This window comes from Cryptotermes secundus, unplaced genomic scaffold, assembly GCF_002891405.2.
Source record: "Cryptotermes secundus unplaced genomic scaffold, Csec_1.0 scaffold364, whole genome shotgun sequence".
NCBI classification, from domain to species: Eukaryota; Metazoa; Arthropoda; class Insecta; order Blattodea; family Kalotermitidae; genus Cryptotermes; species Cryptotermes secundus.
In genome coordinates this window covers 201,485-221,874 of record NW_019733841.1, presented here as the reverse complement: position 1 = coordinate 221,874, position 20,390 = coordinate 201,485, and the positions used below count along the sequence as shown (strand labels likewise).

The 20,390-nt window shown below is 37.0% G+C and overlaps 1 protein-coding gene across 1 annotated transcript in view; it reads right to left on the bottom strand.

Annotated features, from left to right (window-relative positions):
- LOC111868235 (fatty acid synthase) overlaps positions 1 to 20,390 on the bottom strand; it is a 71,816-nt gene that overhangs the window by 34,209 nt on the left and 17,217 nt on the right. The window contains exons 8-18 of the mRNA XM_033752976.1: positions 20,097 to 20,327; positions 19,045 to 19,239; positions 16,373 to 16,504; positions 15,838 to 16,068; positions 14,916 to 15,105; positions 9,721 to 9,950; positions 7,989 to 8,293; positions 5,623 to 5,767; positions 4,954 to 5,070; positions 3,148 to 3,256; positions 2,132 to 2,389 (exon numbers count right to left, since the gene is read on the bottom strand). Of these exons, the coding sequence (XP_033608867.1) occupies positions 2,132 to 2,389; positions 3,148 to 3,256; positions 4,954 to 5,070; positions 5,623 to 5,767; positions 7,989 to 8,293; positions 9,721 to 9,950; positions 14,916 to 15,105; positions 15,838 to 16,068; positions 16,373 to 16,504; positions 19,045 to 19,239; positions 20,097 to 20,327 (2,143 nt within the window). The remainder of the gene's footprint in view (positions 1 to 2,131; positions 2,390 to 3,147; positions 3,257 to 4,953; positions 5,071 to 5,622; positions 5,768 to 7,988; positions 8,294 to 9,720; positions 9,951 to 14,915; positions 15,106 to 15,837; positions 16,069 to 16,372; positions 16,505 to 19,044; positions 19,240 to 20,096; positions 20,328 to 20,390) is intronic.

The window sequence follows — 20,390 nt, the reverse complement described above, 5'->3', positions numbered from 1 at the left end:
GAAACTGCCTTCTAAAAGAAGTTATTGAAGGAAAGATAGATGGGCGGATAGAAGTGACAAGAAGACGAGGAAGAAGACGTAAGAAGGTGCTGGATGACCTTGGGGACAGAAGAGGATACTGTCATTTGAAGGAGAAAGCTCTAGATCGCATTAAGTGGAGAAATTGTTTTGGAAGAGACTGTGGACCTGTCGTCTGACAGACTACTGATGATGATGATGATGATGATGATGATGATTAATGACTTACTAAAAACAGTAAATGATAATGCTGAAATCATTCTGTATGCAGATGACACTAGTGTAATCATTACTAGCCTTATCCCTATAAATTTTAAAAGTAAGGTTAATAAAGTTTTTCAAGATATAAACAGATGGTTCACTACTAATTTTTTGTCACTAAGACACAATTTATGTAGTTTGTAATTAAGACTAGTTCTTTAATCGATTTCAATATAATGCAAGGGAACAAGAAAATAGTTAATGTTTGTAAACATCAGACAACACATTTTCTTGGAAGACTCATATAATTACACTTGTACACAATCTAAATTCAGTTTGTTTCACAATTAGAACAATTAAGCAGTTCTTGTCCCAAGGATCATTGAAGATGGTATATTATTCCTATTTTCACTCTATCATGACCTATGAACTAATATTCTTGCTATAGCAATATAAATTTAAACAAGAAAAAGAATTATTAGAATTACAGTAAGGATTAAAGATAGAGATTCATGTAGAGAATATTTTAGAGAATTAAAAATATTACCACTACAATCTCAGTACATATATTCACTTTCATGATTTGTGATCAATAATAAACATTACTTTAAACCAATATAAGTATTAGGACCAAATCTGATTCGTATCATCCACCGTCTCATTTGTCAGTTTTTCAGAAGGGAACATATTACACTGCAATCAAAGTATTTAACAGTTTACATGTTCCAATAAAGGATTTGTCCCATAATACCAAAGAGTTTAAATGGCCTTGAATTTTTTTTGTATTTTCATTCATTTTATACATTAGATGAATATTTTAAATAAAAGATTGTCATTACTCCGATGACAACCCACTTCTTCGGAACAGTTTGTTGGCCCTGAAAAGGACCGTGGTTGCGAGCGAAACTTGAAATTGAGGAGGAAGAATTGATTGGCTAGCGCGCATAATGACGTAGATGCTGGCTAGCAGCGAGCGCAGTATAAATGCGAACGTTTGGAGCAATCTGATTGGTTAGCGCGCGTGATGGTGAAAAGTGATGTGAAGAGCGAGCGTTGCAGAAATACGTGATAATGTGGGATGTTCCCACANTGAGTCGGGTGCAACCGGCAGACAGCTGTGGCAGTCATGCCTGGCGCAGCGAAGTGCCGATGCCTCCGTAGACTGAGCGCTGGCGACGAAGCCTGCTGGCTGATGTTGCTTGGTGTGGCTAGCTCGTAGACTGATGATAAACTGAATGCTCGGCGTTGGAGCTGCCCCTTTTTATACACTGCTCGGTGGGGCGGAGCGAAACTTGAAATTGAGGAGGAAGAATTGATTGGCTAGCGTGCGTAATGACGTAGATGCTGGCTAGCAGTGAGCGCAGTATAAATGCGAAAGTTTGAAGCAATCTGATTGGTTAGCGCTCGTGATGGTGAAAAGTGATGTGAAGAGCGAGCGTTGCAGAAATGCGTGATAATGTGGGATGTTCCACAAAACCTTTTATAATGCTGTTTATATAGTACACTGTATAAATTAATTGATTATAATCTGATGCATGTTTATATATTTAAGCTATGATTGTAATGAAGTATTACCTTCAAGTTGTTGAATCCTATATGCTTGCTAAATTACTGAATTATATATATTTATTGTTTCTATTATGAATGTAGTTCTTAGGTGAATAGTTCTGTGTTTGGAACTAATGTATGCATATGTGACATGTTCTATATCTGATGGTTTTTGTAGTCAGAAAGGATCTGTGAAATTAAAAAAAGATACAAATACAGATATAACATTTACTGGCATAATTTTCACCCTTCACTTAGTACCCACACTTAATAGTGAGGTCTATAAGTTGCAACACTTTCAGAAATTCTTGTAAGAACAAGAAAAACAAAGAAAAAACAAATATTATTTTGACCTATGTCTCACCCTGGCTGGAAAGTCTGGCCTCCAGAATTCCTCGAAAGAGGCCTTTATATTGGTAGCCTCTTTTCTCCAGCTCTCCGTACACTTCCTCCATGTTCACAGTGATGCTCCCATTTCCATCCAGTGCTGGAATCATTCTAACATACTCATTTCTGATGTTCTTGAGCCCCCTGACTCTCCCAGTTGCAATAAGTATGTTTTCCTTGCTAACCTCAAATTCACCGCTTCCTTGCTGAACCATTACATAGAAGCTGAGTGCACCTGGATCAAATCAAACAGTTTTTGTAGTTTAGATTTTGCAACTCTGTTATTCTTCACATCAAATGCAATTCAGCTTTGGCTGTTACTGACTCCAGCTTAATTAGCTTCTGAATAAAAGCCTTCTATTCTTAATAAATTAAAATATGAATGTATATACTGACATTTTATCATTTGATGCTTTGAATGAAAGTGGTTTAATTTACATGAAAACTGAACAAAGCACTGTATTTTTTTTTTCCAAAAGCTGTTTCTTAACAGCTGACAACATACTTGGGACTAATGGGTTTTTGGACTTTGCCCATTATGCAGTATTCTAAAGGACACAATGTTTCAGAAACTAGATCAGTTTCCATCCTCAGGTGAGGCGGTAGGAGTTACATACTCTGTTGGGTTCATTACAAAGAGCTAATCTAAATAACTGGACCAGTGATATAATGCTTTTTACTTTAAAAGAACACACACATATGCATGAAATTTTGTTGCGTACATAGCTGTATTCATACTGATCGGAATGTTACCACTAGCAACGGCGCACCATCTCATGATCCATAAGTGCTGTGGTTAGTGACATTACACACAATGTGTATCACATAATTTAGCAATTAAATACAATTGAAACTGGAATAATTTTTGGAAACACCCTGTAAATTTTATAGTAGTGAAAAACTGAACTATCAACAAGAATATAGCTTCTTCATGATCTTGGAGCTTCCCAGTTTCTATTGAACCTTCATAGTATTTAAAATGGACATACATACCATGCTCAGGGATTTCCAAATGTTGAAGAATTCTGACATTTTCAAACACAACAGGTAACTTTGTGTATGATGTGCGCTGCAACAGAGCCAGAATCTCCCATACAACTTTCTGCAAAAGAAATTAAGGCTTACATCTCAAAAGAAAAGAAATAAAAACTGAAGTTGAATTTGAAGTTCTTGCACTGGTAACTAAGAAGAGTACTGCTGTGTAGTCTGATAGAAGTAGCCATGCTTACTGCTTACTTCTTGCTGGGTTCTTCTTTGACTTATTGCTCAACCCCTGTAGGTTCCTCCGAAAAGTCAATGAACTTCTACCAGACTATACAGCATTACATCACAAAATACAGTTTTCTTTAAAAATTAAAAATATCACCTAAATACTGCTAGATGCAAAGATGGAAGAAAGTAAAGAATTAAAGACAATTTTATTATAAGGCTTGACCACATAATCACACAGTAATTATATCCATCTTCTGTTACTTTCCTGTGTAGTCTCTGATTGCCCTGTTTTTGGGTGAATTTTGTTTGAATGTTGAAAAGATTCCAAAGCCCTTCTACTCTTTCCCTAAACCATAGTACAGCCAATCAAGCCTGTTCCATTTTCATATATGCATTCATTATTTTCCCTGGTCTAGCTCAGCCTTGGCATTCATTAGGGTTTTAATGTAGAATCTGTTTCAGTATTCTTTCATCAGTCATTCTATCTGAACAGTTTGTCCACATTTACGTGTGTTCATGCATCTTCACTTCTTTCTTTGCATCTTCATTTTTAACATATTGTCACGTGTTTTGTTACTGAATATGCCGTAGAGATGCTTAGTTGGTTTATTTAACAATCTACAGGTATCGGCTACAATTAATGATAACAATGTTGTGGGGTTTTACACTTTATAACCCTATTCGCAATAATCAATTCACTCTATTGTCAGTAGTCAACATGTTTTCACAGTACGGGAGCTATATAAGTCCCACTGTATCACACTCCCAATTAATTATCCGTTACACACACGTCCAGTTCTTCTTTCCACGATGGCTGCTATACTCCAACTGTAGTCTGCTGACTGGAGAACTCTTGATAACACACTCGCTCGACTACTACTTAACTCAGTGACTGCTACGTTACAACTAACTTCGCAGGCAGCGCAGCTGTCTTATATAGGGGCTTGGTGGGCCTGTTATGTAGCCACGCTGTTACCTCACGCCGCCTTACGTCACCGCACGTTGCACGTTACGTTACCGTGCGGAGGGGGGGGAGGGGAGCGCTGACTCATCCGCGATGTTACTGCTGGAGGGGGGGCTTCTCCGTTGCGCAACATGTCACACTATTTTAGTCTATGGAAGATTCTGACTGTTCTTATGTATCTTGTACCTATAGTCTACTTTTCTCTTGCTTTAACTGTTCAATATTCATTTCCATATAGGAATATTTCTTTGATTCCTTCAGAATAAAATAATCTCATTTGAGCTTTAAGCCATTCCTGTACATCTTTATCTTCATTATCACCAGAGCATTTCTGATCATGTAATGCTTCCTTTAACAGCCCATCATAGGTGAAAATTCCATGGTGCTAAGTCAGGAAAGTACAGTGGATGTTGGAGGACTTCCAATTTCATATTGTTGATGAATTTTGCACTGTGAACAGCCACAAGGGAGTTAGGATCGCTGTGGAGCAGAACATAATTTCAAAGCAATTTACGATGTTCTGGTTAAATTATTGCATTCAGCCTTTCACACTGCATGTTGGTGTTACACTAGTACTGTTTTAAAAATACATTAAAAAATATTATATACAACCAAAATCTTACCAGATACGCAAAGGTTGGGTACAGGATTCGCCCATTAATGGTATTTCCAGCATACACTCGGTCCTCTGCATGACTCAGGCTCACAGTCACATCGTTCTCACCAGATATGGAGTCCACCTTAAAGTCATTAACAATAATGTATTGATAGAATAGGGTATATAATGTTATTATGAGTGTTTACTTGCAAGATACACAATATGAGAGATGTCATTTGTGCTAATCATCGTTACCAGTAATAAAATGGATTAAGCTCTCCTGTCCCACTCTAATTACAAAAATTAAACTTGTTCCTGAGATATCCCTGACAGCTTCCATCCTAATATTCTGCAATGCCATCATTTCATCAGTCTGTACACTGCAACAGCTTCATTGCTTCAGTCTGTACACTGCAACAGCTCTGAAGAAATGCTTGCCTGTTCCCTCCATTATTCTCATTTCTCTTTCAGTAACGCCCAAAATTCAGATTCATATAAAAAAAATGTATTGCTACTAGACCACATAAATTCTGTAACGTTTTCTTTAATGTCCATTAATAATATAGATAAGAGTAGCTTAAAAAATAATAATATTTCATTTTATTTAGAGAAATCTGTCCTGTTCTTAGCATAAAAGCAAAAAGGTCCCATATTTTCTTCTCTGTTTCTCTTGGCAACAGTTACAATTACTTACAACAGTGACATCATCCAAAATATGCCAGTCTTCTGTGTGGTTCCAGCTGACAAGTGGGGATATAGATGGAGTTCCTCTGCTTACTGGGAACTGCACTGAAGGATACAATTTGGACACTTTAGGTAGAGCTCCTGCCATGTAGATTCTACAACAACATACTGCAATCACATCTCTTCATAGGAACTACAGGAATTATAATTGAACATGCCAACTTCACTGATCTTTTGCTAATTATGCATGTCATTCACATGTAAATTTAAATGAAATAAAAGAATATGCATTAGATGTCAATTCTGTATCCCTGCATTACTTCAATTAGACCAATGGTTCTCAACCTTTGTGAGACCGCGGCCCTGCAAATTCCTTTTTTATAAGACGAGGGCCTGCTATAATTGACACCAGAGCCCAGTACCGGGCCGTGGCCTGGTGGTTGAGAAAGACTGAACTAGACTGCATACAATTTTATCATTTCATACTTTTACTAGCATGGTCCATGTTGTTCTCTTTGGTTATTGAGGATAGTTCAGCTGGTATAGAGCCTAGGCACAGAATGGATGACCAAGGAATCCTGGATCAATTCCCAGGAGAGACTAGAGATATTTTTCTCTTCTCCATAGCATCTAGACTGGCTGTGAGCTCCACTGACCCTCTCATACAATGGATAACAAGGCCCGTCTCCAGGGGGGCACAGCAGCAGGACCATGAAACTAATCAGTCACCTCTACCTATTGCTGAGGTTAAAACTGGTGGAGCTATATATCCACTCTCCCATCCTCCATATGTCCTCATAGCAAAGTCCACAATTAATTAAGCACAGGTTTGATGTAACCCTTATCTTTCACTTTTCACCTCAGTATTTGTAACAGACATGTTTCTTACATGTTTGAAAATATCAAAATTTGTGAATAAGGTCAAGGAGTGTAATAAATATATGCCTAGATTATTTTATGAATTGCATATTATTATTTTCCCCCTTCATGGCTTTTACATTTCCAATTACATTGCTAATATCTTCTATCTTTCATTTTGGGAGGCAACAGTGTGCAAAAAAAGGTGTGCTGAAATTTGCAAGACATTCCTCAGTTAACAGTGAGGCTCAGGCTGAGATAAATCATAGCATAATTCACAAAAGCTAAATGCTGATGAACTGTGTGAAGTTCATGAAGATGCATCACAAGAAAATCTTCAGAGAGAAGTTGTATTGACTGTATTAGTAGGAGGTCAACCATAAATAAGGGAAACTGCAATTATTCAATTTGTATTTATGGAAGAATGACCATACACTCTTCCTTTGTTCTGGTTATTAAATAAATAAAACAAAGATGGCCAGTAATATTTGCTGCTTCCATAATGATGCATAAGAAATTAAATAGTGCTGGAGAATTTTGTGAAACTCTGTAAAACTGTGTAGTAATAATGGTGATTTTGGTGAATTGGAGGATTAATTTTAGACTTAATTTCACTACGTTTAATGGAACAGTAAAATGTGGAAAGGCCTGGAAGATGACAAGAAACATTATGAATCAAAGAGTCTTGAAGTTTAAAAGATATCTGAGGTTCTCATAGCAGGGAACATTAAGATTATGGTACCTATCCACCAGTCAACATGATGCCACATACCACAAGGCCTTAATCTTAATTTAACGTTTTAACACTGAAGATTTATTTACATTTATCGACAGTGTCCATGGCATAAAGTGATTGTATAAAGTACGTATATTTTCCAATAGTGAAAATTATAGTTAATCTTTTTGTTTCTTACTTAGGATAAACTCAAAAATATTCACACTACCATTAACCTGCTGAGACAGCAGTAATTTCTGAACTTCTAGCTCATCTGAGTAAAAACTAAATTTTACAAAACAAGAAACAATTTACAAAACTGTTTTTACTAAAACCACGTCTCTCTGACTTTGAAATATGAGGTAAAATGTTGATATACACAGCACTGTGTTCAGAAATCAATCGGTATATTGAAATGACTGAAATTTGAGTTCACAAATTTTGGCTTTTTGCATGGATTACAGTTTTATCATGAAAGTCTATCAATCTGAATGATGTTGGTTTAGCTGGTTTACACATTAAGTATATATTAACATTTTAATGTGAATGTTAATGATGGAAGTCTATTGCTGTTCAGTAGAAGCAAAATGTTGTTTAAAAGTAGAGAACCTAATCTCTTATCAACTAATAAAAGCAAATGAAACTATTATAAATATAACATTGATGGATTAAGACTTGCTATTCAATGTGAGATTTATACATTTTTCTTGTCTCAGTTTCTGTCTAGTTCTACAGTAGAATTTACACAGTAAAAATAAATATGTCAGTCCAGGATTAAGTTACATGTATTAATGGTGACATACCTGCCAATAGCTGAGAGCAGGAAATGGAGTCCCTGAGGATGTGCACGCTGTGTCAGGGCAATATTTGTGCACTTAGGACTCAGGGAGCGACGCAGGATTGCCTGTAGGAGACCATGTGGTGCCACTTCAATGACAATGGCATTCCTTGGAATATGCCTGCTGGCCTCCTCAAATAATACAGGATGCAGGAGATTGTTAGTGTGATAATCTGCTGAACAGTATTTGGCTTGATGTGTATCCCAGCATTCCTCTGGCACAGATGTGGATATCCAGCGGACTGATCGTGGTTTTGGATTTGGAATAAGCTGAAAGAGTTGAACGCATATGCAAGTTTCAAGATGAGCAATTCTTCAGTTAATTGCAATTGATGTTGCTGCCATCTCCTTTTTGTGAGTGGCTTGTAGTATTTTTATGAGCTCTCAAATATTTGTGATCGTTTAACTAGTTTTATAAAACTGTGAGATAGGCGACTTTTATATCTTTCAATTGGAGATCATTAAGCCTAGAATGCAGTTTATGGATATATTAAGGTATATAGTTAAATCATTATACTGGCTGTGATTGACAGCTAAGAAACTGAACATCTGAAGTAGTCTAATATATGGAGGGTATGGACTCACAATATGCAGTAAAGAAGAGAGAAATTCAAAGCAAATCTCAGGAAAAATATGTAACCTGGAACTGAAAGGAAATTAGTTTACATGCAGAAAAACAAGTCATACATGTAGGATAAGACAAAATCTGAAGTCAATATGAAGAAGTTGTAAAATTCTAACCTTTGAAACCTGGAAAAGACAGGTTCCCTTAAGAATCAGTAGCTCTTCAGCTTCAGAATAAGAAATGATTGCTCATCTCAGTGATGGTATTGAGGCTGGATGTCTTTATTGATGCAGCCTATTCTCAGAGGGCCCAAAAGGCAAAGAATGGGTCCACTGAACTGTATGCTCAATGTGGGGATACACACTTTGGACAGATGCAGAGGAAGGAACTTCTCAAAATAATAAGGAACCATTTGTTGCCACTGAAACTACCTACTGAATCTTTATAGCATGCTCCTTTTGTTAATTTATCTTTTTCTCATATTCTAGAGCTATAGCTGTATAGTGTTCTGAACTTTGTTCTTTCTTTGTTGAGGAATTAACAGAATTTAATTTACAGCTTAAACTTAAAATCTTAAACATTTACAAAATATAAATTTTTGGAATGTTTGACTTGGCCATTGACGCAGAAGTATGCAGTATTATAATCTCCCCAATTCAGGAAGCCTGGTGGCCTAAAATAGGGAAACTGACTTTTTTATTTTGTGAATAGTTCTTTAAGTGATACTCAGCTCCATGAATAAGTAACTAAGTAAGTAAGTATTAAACATAAGCCATACTAAGATTAGTCATCTGGCAATTCACAACAGCACCGACATTTCAGAAGAAGCTGCTGTATCCATATTCAGGGTAGAAGAAAAATTCTGAAGATGGAGGTCATGATGGTATATATCTACCTAACTACACGGTACCACATCACAAAAACAAAAACTGTAACTGTTCAATAAACACTGTATACATCAGCTACAGATGAACAGAGAGCCAAATCTGACTCTTATATCTACTGGTTCTAGCATCAGTGTACTTTAAGCCTTTTCTCAGATAAATACTCCTTCCTTTTGTCTTACCTTACCAGACTGCCTTCTGATTGATAAATGTGGCTTATGATTTCGCTAAGTGGAACAAACTCTAACCTTCTTGAGGGTTTTAAATAGCGCAGGTGCAGCAGGTTGGATGTAGCGACTGTGATATGCTATGTTAGCAACATTGACTACTCGAGCAAAAACTCCTTGCTCTTTAAGCTGGGCCACAAATCTTTTTACAGGTTCCACAGGTCCAGAAATTGTGCTGCTGTGCTCACTGTTGTGACATGCTACATCAATCTCTGGAGGCAACATGTCCTTCACCTCCTTGTACCCCAAACCTGAAAAGTACAAGCATTTTAATATACTTCTAATGGAATGAGTTAAGAACACATTATACCAAATAGTAGTTTTACTTCTCAGAAGTTCTGTTAACAAGATAAGGCAAAGGATGGGGGAAGAGGGGCCATACATCTTAAACTGAAATAAAAGGCTCTATGCTTAATTTATATTTAGTCATTTCTAGTAAGAAGTATTTTTAATGCTTGCTTTTTTAAATATTATAAAATAAGGTGTTAGTATGCCACTTCCTGTCAAAAGCAAACGAATAAATGATATCAGAGTCATAAATTTAACAGGTAACAAATTTTAATGAATGCTGTAAGTGAAAATGTAAGAATACATTGAAAGAATAAATTCTGATATTCCCTACAAAATAAAGAGCTCTGAAAATGAGATATTCTACTTTGTAATAGGCCAACTAGGGCTAAAGCTTTCACCATCCTTCCATTTTGTGTAAAAGTATGTTTGAAGTATTCATGGTCTGTGACAGAAGAACTAGCACGACAGTGTACTGGCACACCTGTTCTCAATAAGTTCTTCAATAGTGTTACTGATATTTATTTATTTAGTTATTTCCTGACATCGTTTCAGCTACTGAATGTGGAATTAGAAACTGCAGTGATTACAAAATACGTAATGAGAAGAATGTGGAAAGAAGAGATTATGTTTATATTAAAGTACCATTCACACATATATTCCCTTGGAGTAATAGGACTGAACCATGAAAGCCCTCAGGTTTGTTCTCTACAGAAACTGTAACTGGATTAGAATTACAGATGTAAAATATGTAATGTCATTTTCCCACCAGCCTATTTTCCTTAATTTCAGATGAAAACAGGGTAGTTTTTTAAGACTGCCATGCTGTCTGAGTGTTCCTGCATGTGTGTATGTCTCTCTGTGTGTCTCCTACTTTCAAGTTTCAAACCAGCTGAATGATTATCATAGAACAGGGTGCAATTGTTGTACCACTAGAGACCACTAAAACATTCTGCTTTTTAGTTTTGTACAATCAGTAATAACATGGTGGACATAGATATTTGTAAGGTGGGAACACTACTGCCAGTCATTTTTGGGCCCTGAAATGATGCATGGTAATAGATCTTTGAAAAATATGCAACTTTTGTTGAGATAACTTCTTACAGATAAAAAATATCAACATGACAGCTATGTAAAAATGTTTTTTCTTTTGGCTTTATGGTGATAACTAGTGAACTGTTGGAGATACGACTGGGTACCCAAAAGAAACCGAACTAATTTTTTTGTGGGCAGAGCTTTTGTAGTACCGCGTTTTGCCGCTTTGAGCGCATAGAGCTAACATTCCTGAGTCGATAAGCCGACTACCGTTGCTTCAGAAGGTAAGGACTAGTTTCGGCAGAGTTTATAGTGACAACTGTTTTGTGTGATCGTCGTTTTTGCAATGGCCCAAACACATGAAAATGTTGAAAAAATTCGTGAAATCATCAAGGAAGATCGACGACGGACCATTGAAGAAATTGTGGAGCTGTCGGGAGTGACTTGGAGCTCAGTTCAGCGAATTTTGACAGAAGATTTGAGAATGAAAAGGGTGGCTGTGAAATTCGTGCCATGACTGCTGATTGCTGAACAAAAACAAGGTCGCGTGGAAGCATGCTATGCTTTGAAAGAAGAGTCCCGAAATGATCAAAACTTTTTTTCAGCATTTTGCTGATGTTGCTGAGGTGAAGGAAAAAAACGGCGGAGGCGCTGTCAAACACATCAAAAGATGAATTTAGACAATGTTTTGAAAAATGGAATAAAAGACTAGACAAGTGTATTAGTGTAAGTGGAGAATACTTTGAAGAGGATTGAAGGTTTGTGCTTAAAATTTGAATAAATAAGTTTAAAAAAAAAATAAGTTCGGTTTCTTTTGGGTACCCCCTTGTACACTTGTACATGTGGGGTATGGTACTGAGATAGAGTGTAAAAGCACACATACATTACATATGAAGCGTTGTTTGTAACTCTGTAACTATAAACATGGTGCTGATGTGAAACGTCATGGTTATATCTGACAAATTTCACATATATACAATCTGTACTTAACCCCTTGAGCGTGACTTTAAGCGGAGCCATTTAAATCCCTAAGCGTGTGCGACGCACCGTCTGCGTCCGCTCAAACCCGTGCTGTAAGCGTGCGCGCCGCATATGTTGCGTCCAAACTTTTCACTAAGAATTCTTAACACCTACTCTCTGATGTATGTACTTCCAGTGAATATTTATGTAAGCTAATACTGACTTCTTTAATTCCTCGCTATCTGTTTGTGTGTGGTATTTTTTCTATGCGCTTTGCTTGGGACAAAGCATCTGGTGTCTGCTGCTTACGAAAGAACTGTTCCAACTCACACTCCTACTTGCTTTCAGAGAGATAATTTGTTAGCTAGCTTTCATTGAGGGCTTGTTATCTGTGTGTGTGTTTTCTTTTTTACTGGCTTGGCTTACTGGCGACAAAGAAGCTGTGTCTGATTTATGATGTTACGAACCTAGGGGTCGAAGTTGCCTGATGCCTGTGTCAACATTTAAGAATTTGTTATTCCTTTTCTGCTTTGCGACACTCTCTTATCGGAGCCCCATGGCATTTGGTCACGTAACTTGTCTGATGGGACAGTTTCTTGCCCCTGATGCTAATAAAATAGCGCTTTCAAATTGGGTTCCCACAACTTCGAATGAAATTAGGGTATTCCTAGGTTTGCTTATGCTGTTGGGAATAATTCAGAAACCAAACCTCAGGATGTATTTTAGTAGGAAACATATGTTAGAAACACCATTTTTTCCCAGTGTAATGAGTGAAGAAAGGTTTTCATTGCTGACCAGATTTCTCCATTTTGTAGATACCACCTATAAGGAAATTGCAAAAAGAGATCCTGAATTGTACAAAATTCTTCCGGTAAGTGAATATTTGAAAAATAAGTTCTAGAAAGTGTATATACTAGGCCAAGAAGTAAGTGTCGATGAATCTTTGTTATTGTGGAAAGGTAGACTTTCGTGGAAAGAGTATATTCCTATGAAAGCTTCCCGGTTTGGGATTAAAATTTTTTAACTTTGTGATTCCACAGAATATTTGTGGAATTTTATAATTTACAGTGGATCAGGGATAAAATTAGGCTGTGAAATCACCAGAGACACAGATCTTTCCTCAACAAAAGTTGTTCTAAGTTTGTGCGAGGAACTATTAGACTCGGGCAGATGTGTATTATATGGACAATTTTTATAGAAGTCCCAATCTTTTCCAGAGATTAGTTCAGAGGACAACAGATGCTGTTGGAACAGTATCACGCGCAAAGTTATGCCAATGGATCTAAAAAAGGAACTGAAGAAAGGAGTAGTTAGTGCAAAGTGTGGGAAATTGGTGGCGTTGAAGTGGAAGGATAAGCGCGATGTCTCAGTGCTGACTAATAAACATTCAGACAAAATGCAACCCGTAAGTCGAAAGGGTGGGTTAGAATTTGTAAATAAACCTATGTGTGTAATAGTGTATAATAAATATATGGGAGGTGTAGACTTGAAAGATCAGCTACTAGAAACATTCTTGCTAGAAAGGAAAAGGAAAAAAGCGTGGTACAAGAAATTATTCAACCACTTAGTAAATATGGCAGTGTTGAATGCTTACATTCTGTACTGCAAGGCTGGTAACAAGAAAGATCGTATGTTATTCAGAATAAACTTAGTGAATAAGATCATAGCAAAGTCCCATGGACAGAATTTAGAAAAGCGCAAAGGGAGTCCTTCATATATCGACATGGAATGTACGAGATTGACGGGTCAGCATTTCATTCAAGAAAATCCCAAAACCGAAATTTATAAAGTTGGAAAAGAAAGTGTGTGGTGTCTACACAAAACGGAAAGAGAAAAGAAACCAGATACAGGTGTAAAAACTGCTAGGGACACCATCTCTCTGCATAGACCCCAGTTTTGAGCAATGCCACACCAAGGTAAACTACANAAGATCATAGCAAAGTCCCATGGACAGAATTTAGAAAAGCGCAAAGGGAGTCCTTCATATATCGACATGGAATGTACGAGATTGACGGGTCAGCATTTCATTCAAGAAAATCCCAAAACCGAAATTTATAAAGTTGGAAAAGAAAGTGTGTGGTGTCTACACAAAACGGAAAGAGAAAAGAAACCAGATACAGGTGTAAAAACTGCTAGGGACACCATCTCTCTGCATAGACCCCAGTTTTGAGCAATGCCACACCAAGGTAAACTACAAGACACTGGATATGGAGAGCTGGGAAAAAGAAATAGCTTGACAAAATGTAAATAGATATTTATAATAATGAACTGTAAACAATTGTAAATATAATATAATTTTTTGGAATTTTTCAAATAGCGATTTCGTTACTTAAAAATATTTAGGTAAATATCTGCACAAAACCTTCAATGCTTGCGAAAATAAAGCACCGGGAGGGATTTAATACCCCCACTTAAACTCATGCTAAATGCATGTAACTGAGCGGATGCATACGGTGCGTCGCACATGCTTGAATGGTTAAGTAAAAACAAAATAAAATAATAATAAAAACAGAGTAATATGTCTGTCAAACTATAAATCTATGCAATAGGAACGTAGGGCTTCTGCCTGGAGCTCCGATTTTTCAGTAGAAAGAGATGTCTGTTTAATCAAAAGAGGCCATTTCTTTTAACTTCATAATTAACATAAGTAGAATGAGTAAATTTGGGAAGAAAAAGAAATGTAGCATAAAATTTCTTAAATGGTAATTCAGAAAAGACATATCTTTATAAAATAAATTATTTATAATAAATAAACTATAAATATTTCCATAAAATATGGTGGATCTGGAACAGAAATTTAAAAGGATATTTACATGTAAATGTAGTAAATATTTTATAAATTCTAACACTTCTACCTCCTCAACGAAAATACTGTGAAATTTAAAATCTCAATAGAAAACTTATTGCTTAAAATAGAGCATCAGGTATCTCACCAATTGCAGCCATGTATCCTGTGATGAGACTAGATTCTATAGAAGCCATGCCACGGTAGTATGCTGCAAGCAACATTTCCTCCAGAGTAAAGCATCCATCTGCATATGCACAGCCCAACTCTCCCACTGAGTGACCAACCATTCCATCAGGCACAACCCCTAGAGCTGTAAGGGCATCCACTAGTGCCAACTGTTCCAAGACAAAACTACATAAGTTGTAACTCAATATTTACCTCATTGAAAACAGTATAGTTGAACTTCCAGGGGTCATACATATATCTCAAAATCTTATTAGAAAACTTTTTTTTTTTAATGTTTCAGTTGTGGATTTTCTGCTTTCTCTTTCTCTGTCTGCCTGTCAAAAGCGAAAGAATCTACTATAGAAAAACAAGAGTACGATTCCATTTATTCTTACCGAGATTATGAAGTTCATGGCAAACAGAGGGCATCTACAGCTTAACATGGATCTTGAACCACAGCGGAGAGTGCTATTTAGTGCACTATCCTCTGGGTTGTAATGTTATGTAGTCAGGTAGAAGTTCACTGATATTGTGGAGAAATGTACTATCTCCATTTTCAGGGTTGAAGTGTAAGCCAAGCAAGTAGCCAGCAAGAAGTGGACAACAAAGAAAATGGTTTATTCCTCAACCTTGAATATGGAGGCAATATGTTCCTCTAAAACTTCTGTGTACTTCTGTCACACTACATGGTGTTGCATCCCAGAAGACAGAACTCTTCTTAACCAGTGCTATGGAAACCTCAAATCTGACATGAATATTATCTGTATTTTGAAATTTTTACAACATTCAAATACCCATGAAATACTTAAACATAAATGCATATAAAACGTTATAGCACAGAAGTAAATTTAGCTAATATTTATACTTGGCACAAAAAAATGCAGTTAAAACTATATTCACACCTGAATTGCTGCAATGCCAACAAAGCAGTGCAAAATGCAGTCAAACACAGAGTGATCGTCAGTTGTAATAATATGTTTTAAATCCAGTCCTTTCTCTTTGAGAATGGCGTGACACTTCTCTATGGTCTTAGCACACATTGGCAGCTCCAAGAGGTCACGTCCCATGCCTGACCACTGGCTGCCCATCCCAGAGAAGACAAACCAGATGGGACGCTTTGTACTATCTACAAGCTGGGAAGAAAAAAGGAAATCTGATGTCTGATATATGTAATTACTATCAATAATAAAAACAATCTTACATAGTGTACAAGTAAAACCAGCAGTAATATCTTAGAAAATACGTATGTACAAACGTTCGTGCCCTTTAGGGAACATCTGGAATTTCACTGTCTTACACCTTCAAAATGGGCAAATTATGATCCACAAGCCAGAGGCTGTCAATGAGGGGAGTCTAACCTACAAGCAGAGGCAAGACCATTGTCAATTGTTCTGCATACAGAAAATGAAAATTCAACAAAATTCTTCAGAACCATACCTGAATCTCATGGAATGGCTTCTCATCAACTGGAAGGATAGTGTAACCACGAAATATATGGTTGCTTATATTGGATGAGTGGACATCATGCATCAGTCTGATAAATTCCACATCAAATGTCATTGATTCCAGCTGCAAAAATTGTAACAGTGAGGTCTAGAAACAGTAAAGCTGAGTCACACTATCTGCTGCATGACTCTTATTTACCAACATGCCAAAATGTCAAAAACATTGAAGAAAAATAATTCATGACTGGAAAACACATATTTTGTACACCTTATTCTTTTATTTATTCATTCAATGTTATAGAGCATGCCTATGAACATTAGCATTTGTATTCCTATTTACAATAGGCAGTCTTACAGGAGTAATGTCAAAGTCATGTTACAACCAAGTCAGTCAAGCAGCTGTCTTCATGTCAAGCAGCCATTTGGAGCCCAAGATCAGATTGGTATTACTGTCAGTTTTTGATGTGGGGTGCCCTATATCAGTGTTCCGCAACCGGTGTGCCATCACAAGGTGAAAGGTGTGACGCAAACTTTTACCTATTGTAAGAAATTAATTGTCAAATTCTATTCGTTTTATTTTACTCCAGTTACCGTGTTTCATATGCTTGTATTTTATTCTCAACCACTGCACTGATTAAATAAGATGATGCTTGTTTATTCTTTATTACACGCTGTGATTTTTTATGTACAGTAATGTTGTATTCTAAGAAATTAAATGTAAATTATTTACTCACAGTTGTTGTTATATCATAGTTTTCATTATTGAATTATTTTTATTTTTCTCCCATCTACACAGCTTCTTTGATATGCTTGCCGCATGTTCTGTGTACGTGCTTTTCCTTAAAACTGCAGGGATTAGCCCGGATTTTCCTGTCTCTTATAACACTGTTTTGGTATTTGACCCTGTTTGTTAGAAGTTAAGAGCTTCTTCAGCTTTATGACTTTCTTCCTGTAACAATGCACCCACCGATTGTTGGACTTCAATTAAAATTATAAATATTTAAAAAATAAGTCAGTACAGTGTCAGTTCTTCCGTTTGAAGAGTAGAGGTCCCGTGTTTTACAATTGTTTCAGTTCTATCACACCTGTGCTCTGAAGCAGTTCGCAAATTTTGGTTGCTAGTTAGAGAATTATAGATGGGTCCTTTGAGATGTCCCCGACAGTATGGCCACTTGCTGACAGCAATAAAGTGGTGATGGACACAATTAAAGAACATTTTGAAATGCTGCAGCAGAAATTCAATAAGTATTTTCGAGAGAGTGTGCAAGATTTTGACTGGGTTCGTGATGCATTTTTTGTGAATTCAGAACATCTTCCGATTAACATACAAGAGGAACTCGCAGATTTAAAAGCAGACAGAACATTGAAACTAAAACTTCTCGAAGTGCCTTTGGATACATTTTGGTTGGCGATAAGGAGTGGATACTCGGCTATCTCCGAGATGGCAGTTAATGTGTTATTGCCATTTTCAACTACATATTTGTGTGAACTGGGCTTCTCGACATTAACTGAAATTAAGACATCATAGAGGGAGCAGCTCAAATCCATCGATGAAGAAATGAGACTTGCGTTATCAACGATTCCACCACGGATCAGTCACCTGTGTGCAGCTACGCAGGCACAAGTATCACATTGAAGGTATGAGTAGAATTACTGTATTTACTTTAATGGTAATAGAAGTGTATTTTCTACACTCTACAGTGAATTAAAGTTCATTAATTGTTAATAAATGCACGAGTCGATTTCTGTTTAATGATAATAAAATAACAATATAATAACATTATAGTAATAAGTTGATCACCTTACATATTTATATTAATTGTCTGACATCATGCGTTTTTGAGGGGATTAACATTTTGGTGTGCCATGTTGAGTCATGCATACTTCATGGTGTTCCGCGAGTATAAAAAGATTGTGGAACACTGCCCTATATGATGAGAGTACAAGTCTGTCATCTACAATTGCTGCTGGTCCTTGCCAGCTCAGTCATTCTTGGGTTTGAGTCCTGCAAGACTCATCACCATATTTTACTGTATCAGATTCAAGACTCCCCCAACGTCAAGGGTCAGGGCCCCGTATTTATACCCCTGAGGAAAAGGGTGGCCCACTTATACTCTCAGGCACTGGGTTCCCTTTTCCTCATCTCCTCTGACTCACTGGGCTATGGTGCATATATTTTAACCTGCATCCACATAGGAGGGGAGCAGCATGTGAACAGCTCAGACTATATGTGTTTAATGGTAATGTCCATCTGCTATATTAATCAGGGTATGTCACACTTGTGTACGCAAACTTATAGAAGAAAACTGTCTGCAAATATACTCCATTTTCTGAGCAGCATATTAGTACCGGAAGTATGTTGAGAATAGACTCTAGTTAACTTCCTAATGATGATGTAACAGTCTACATCACTGATGATGATGATGATGATGTTGATATTCTTGGGGGTAAAGGGCAGCCGGCACATAAGGCTGACAACCTTACCGCCATCTGTGAGCCGATTGTCTAAAAAATGTGGGAACCTCAACATCTCACAACCCTAAGAGTCTCCACGACCTGTTACAGGGATACTTTTACATTACATCAAAAAGTATAGGTATACATATCAAATATGGCCGAACACATGTGTGTATATCTTCAAGAGAATTAGTCACAATTACATACTTTACAAAGCAGGTCTTCCATTCCCTCATGTGTCCTCCCAGACACAATCACAAGCCTTGGGATTTCCTCATTGTGTTTCTTCTTTGGAGTGTAACGATCATAGGATTTGAGCAGCAAATGTCCATATATTCCAGTCATACCAACTGCATTAACTCCTACCAACCCACCATCCCATGGTGCTGCCTCTGTTACAACCTGTACAGGCACAGCTGGTCACATAGAACTTGCAGATTTATATGGTAATTCTTTGAAATGAAAATTGTGTCATCTTAAAATCCAATTACTCTTCTAGTTCCATAATCCTAGTAAAATACTTTGGATTTCCACTCATTCCTGTCTTCATGATAGTTTATGAGGGGAAAATGTGAAAAGTAAATAAATGCATAAATATTTTTTCTGGCATACTGCAGTCAATAATAATGCAGAAGTTTTACATTACATGTATTTTCTTCATGCAAAATACACTTTAAATAGTAGTGCTTTCAAGGCATGTGGTAGCACAATTGTTTGAGGCACTCTGCTACAAGCTGGAAGGTCAGGGGTTCAAGTTGCAATGAGGTGGATTTTTTCAGTTTACCTAATCCCTTCACACACACACTATGGCCCGGGAGTCGACTCAGCCTCTAACAGAAATGAGTACCAGGAATGATAAACTTACTGTCATCTGTGAGCCGATTGTCTAGAAAAAATGTGGCAGCCTCAACATCTCACAACCCTATGGGCCTTCACGGCCTGTTACCGGGATAGCTTTACCTTCAGTAGTGCCTTCAAGCATTACATAGAACATAATGAATGTGTAAACAGAAGATACACTCATGTATTATACTTTATCAGATAAGTTAATCACTTACATTGGAATAATATTGTCATGATACATATCCTTTTTGTCATTGTGGTATAAATTATAACAGCTGTTTAATAATTTCATTACAATCTGTTAATAACTAACAATTTTTGCATAGAAAAAATGTACTCAAAATTTTCACTTTACATAACCTTAAATCTCTTTGTGTAAAAGTACTCAGTGAGTCAAATTGTCCTGTACTACTCACCTTCAGTCTCTTCTTGATAAGCGCTGGTATGTTGGGCGAGGGCTGCTTGTAATGGATGTTGGGTGGGATCTGACCCGTCTGCATGGCTATAAGCACCTTGGCAATTGAAAAAAAGTTGGATGCTGCATTTGCATGTCCCAGATTGGACTTGACTGAACCAATGAGTAGAGGAGAAGAACGGTTACAAAGGAAGACTCTGTCCACTGCATTTAGTTCCTCTTCATCCCATGCCTACACAGTCAATATGGATATACAGTGGTCCCTTCATCCCTCAAAACCTTCATATTTCAGTTC